The 2,075-nt window shown below is 47.0% G+C and overlaps 1 protein-coding gene across 1 annotated transcript; it reads left to right on the plus strand.

Moving 5' to 3' along the window:
- Positions 1-610: 610 nt before the first annotated feature.
- On the plus strand, positions 611-1,865 carry LOC116026219 (putative fasciclin-like arabinogalactan protein 20). The gene has a single exon (XM_031267700.1). The coding sequence runs from the start codon at positions 636-638 to the stop codon at positions 1,731-1,733; it is 1,098 nt and encodes a 365-aa protein (XP_031123560.1). The 5' UTR covers positions 611-635; the 3' UTR covers positions 1,734-1,865.
- Positions 1,866-2,075: the final 210 nt, after the last annotated feature.

Here is a 2,075-nt window from a genome sequence, read left to right on the forward strand (position 1 = left end):
TTTCTTGACTTTCTTCATTTTGTTGTGCAGCCAACAAAATTGAACGTAGATTCTTCAGCCAACAAAATTGAACTTTCTTGAATCTCTACAATGGCAAGGTGATAAGAGATGGAGACACCATTGTTTCCGGCGGCAAAAAATTCGTCCTGGGATTCTTCAGCCCACCGGGGACGACTAAAAGGTACGTCGGAATTCGGTAAAATGGGATACTCTCGGAGATCTCGGACAACGCCAACGAGAAGAGGGATTGCGAAATGACCAAATTGGAGAAATAATTAAGGTAGGTGTTGCGAAATGACCAAATTGCCCATGGTTTTAACACTAGTTAGTGAAAAATCTGACCGGAGAACTACATTGACTAAGGTTTAAGACTATTAGGGACCCAATTACCTAAAATTGACAATGAGGGGTTACATTGCAGATTGGGTAACAACTGAGGGACGAAAAGTGCGATTTTCCCTAATTTTTTTAGCACTTTTGGTGGAGCTCATGCTGAATGCATCAATCAGATCCAGCCACGCGTCCCTTTCAAACTTTTCCCGCCAAAAGCGATAACGTTTTACAGTATCAGAAAACCACCCTCAGTCTCACTCGCAATCGCAAGCAAGCCTTCACGAAGAATTGAAGCAGGAACAATGGCTTCCTCCAAATCACTCTCTCTCATCATCGTTTTTCTCTCCGTCGTTTCTCTGTCCGCTGAAAAACTCCACTGGTCTTCGCAATCGCCTTCACCGTCGCCGCCTCAATTCCTTCTCAACACAGCTGAGAAGCTCTCCAAATCCGGCTACATCTCCATGTCTCTCACTATCCACCTTATAGCCGGTTCCGGCATCTTTAACGCCGCCTTAACCTCCTCCGAAGTTCCCGCCGGAATCTCCGCCCTCACGATCTTCTCTCCACCGGACTCGGCCTTCGCCGCCTCTGGACAGCCGTCGCTGCCGCACCTCCTACTCCACTTCGCACCAATTTCCCTCTCTTCCACCTCTCTCCACTCCCTCCCATACGGATCCAAAATCCCGACTCTATCCTCCTCCGATTCTCTCTACATTACCACTTCTCGCTCCGCCGGCGCGCCGATCTCCATCAACGGAGTAAAACTCTCCGACGAATCGCCCGTCTTCGACGACGGCTCTGTAACCGTCTTCGAAATTGACGACTTCTTCCCCCCTAATTTCAGCCTTCCGACCGCTGGAGATCCAAGCTCTAGCCTGATCGGTTACTCCGAATGCAAATTGCAGCCGTTTTCGCAACTGCGCGACGCTTCCGCGGCGCTGAAATCGAGAGGCTACATGATAATGGCTTCGTTTCTGGATCTGCAGTTGTTCGGCTTCCTGAATCCCTCGCCGTTGAAATTGACGGTGTTCGCGCCCGTGGATGCGGCCTTGATTTCGTATTCCCGCAATGCGGCGGCGTACCAGTCGCTGCTGCTGAGGCACATACTGCCTTGTGTACTTCCATGGACAGAGCTGAACGAGCTCGGGAAGGGCGCCGGAACAGTGTTCAAGGATTATGTTAGCGGGTTTACCGTGGCCGTGACTAGCTCCAATCGCCTAATTTTTGTGAACGGCGTTCGGATCACGTTCCCGGATATGTATCACAGCGATACGATCGTGATTCATGGCGTCCGTGAAATGATTCCTTTCTCGGATGATACTGAAAGCGGACGAGCAGAGTCTGTGAACAGAAAAATTCAGGAATTTATGTCTCAGATCGTAGTGAATTCTGAGTTTTGATGGAGATTTGCATATCCTTTTCAGATAATTTCTTGGATTGTGAATCTGTTGAAATTGTAGATTCTGATTGTTTTCAGCCCCAACCACCAGAATTCATGTATCAGATACAGCAAAGGGAGTCTGCAAAAATGATGATAACTTGTACAAGACTGTAATGTGATTCTAATCAAATGATCAGTTTCAATTGGGCTCCACGAAACTGAAATAACTAGCTTATTTCTTTGAGTTGTTATCAAGGCATTACTCATAATTTTAAACATTCAAGCATGGTAGATATATCTAATGTGATGGACTCTTTATGGACACCAAGCAATAGTTCTTCTATACTTAATGGGTCACTAA

Source organism: Ipomoea triloba, chromosome 7 (assembly GCF_003576645.1).
Source record: "Ipomoea triloba cultivar NCNSP0323 chromosome 7, ASM357664v1".
NCBI lineage: Eukaryota > Viridiplantae > Streptophyta > Magnoliopsida > Solanales > Convolvulaceae > Ipomoea > Ipomoea triloba.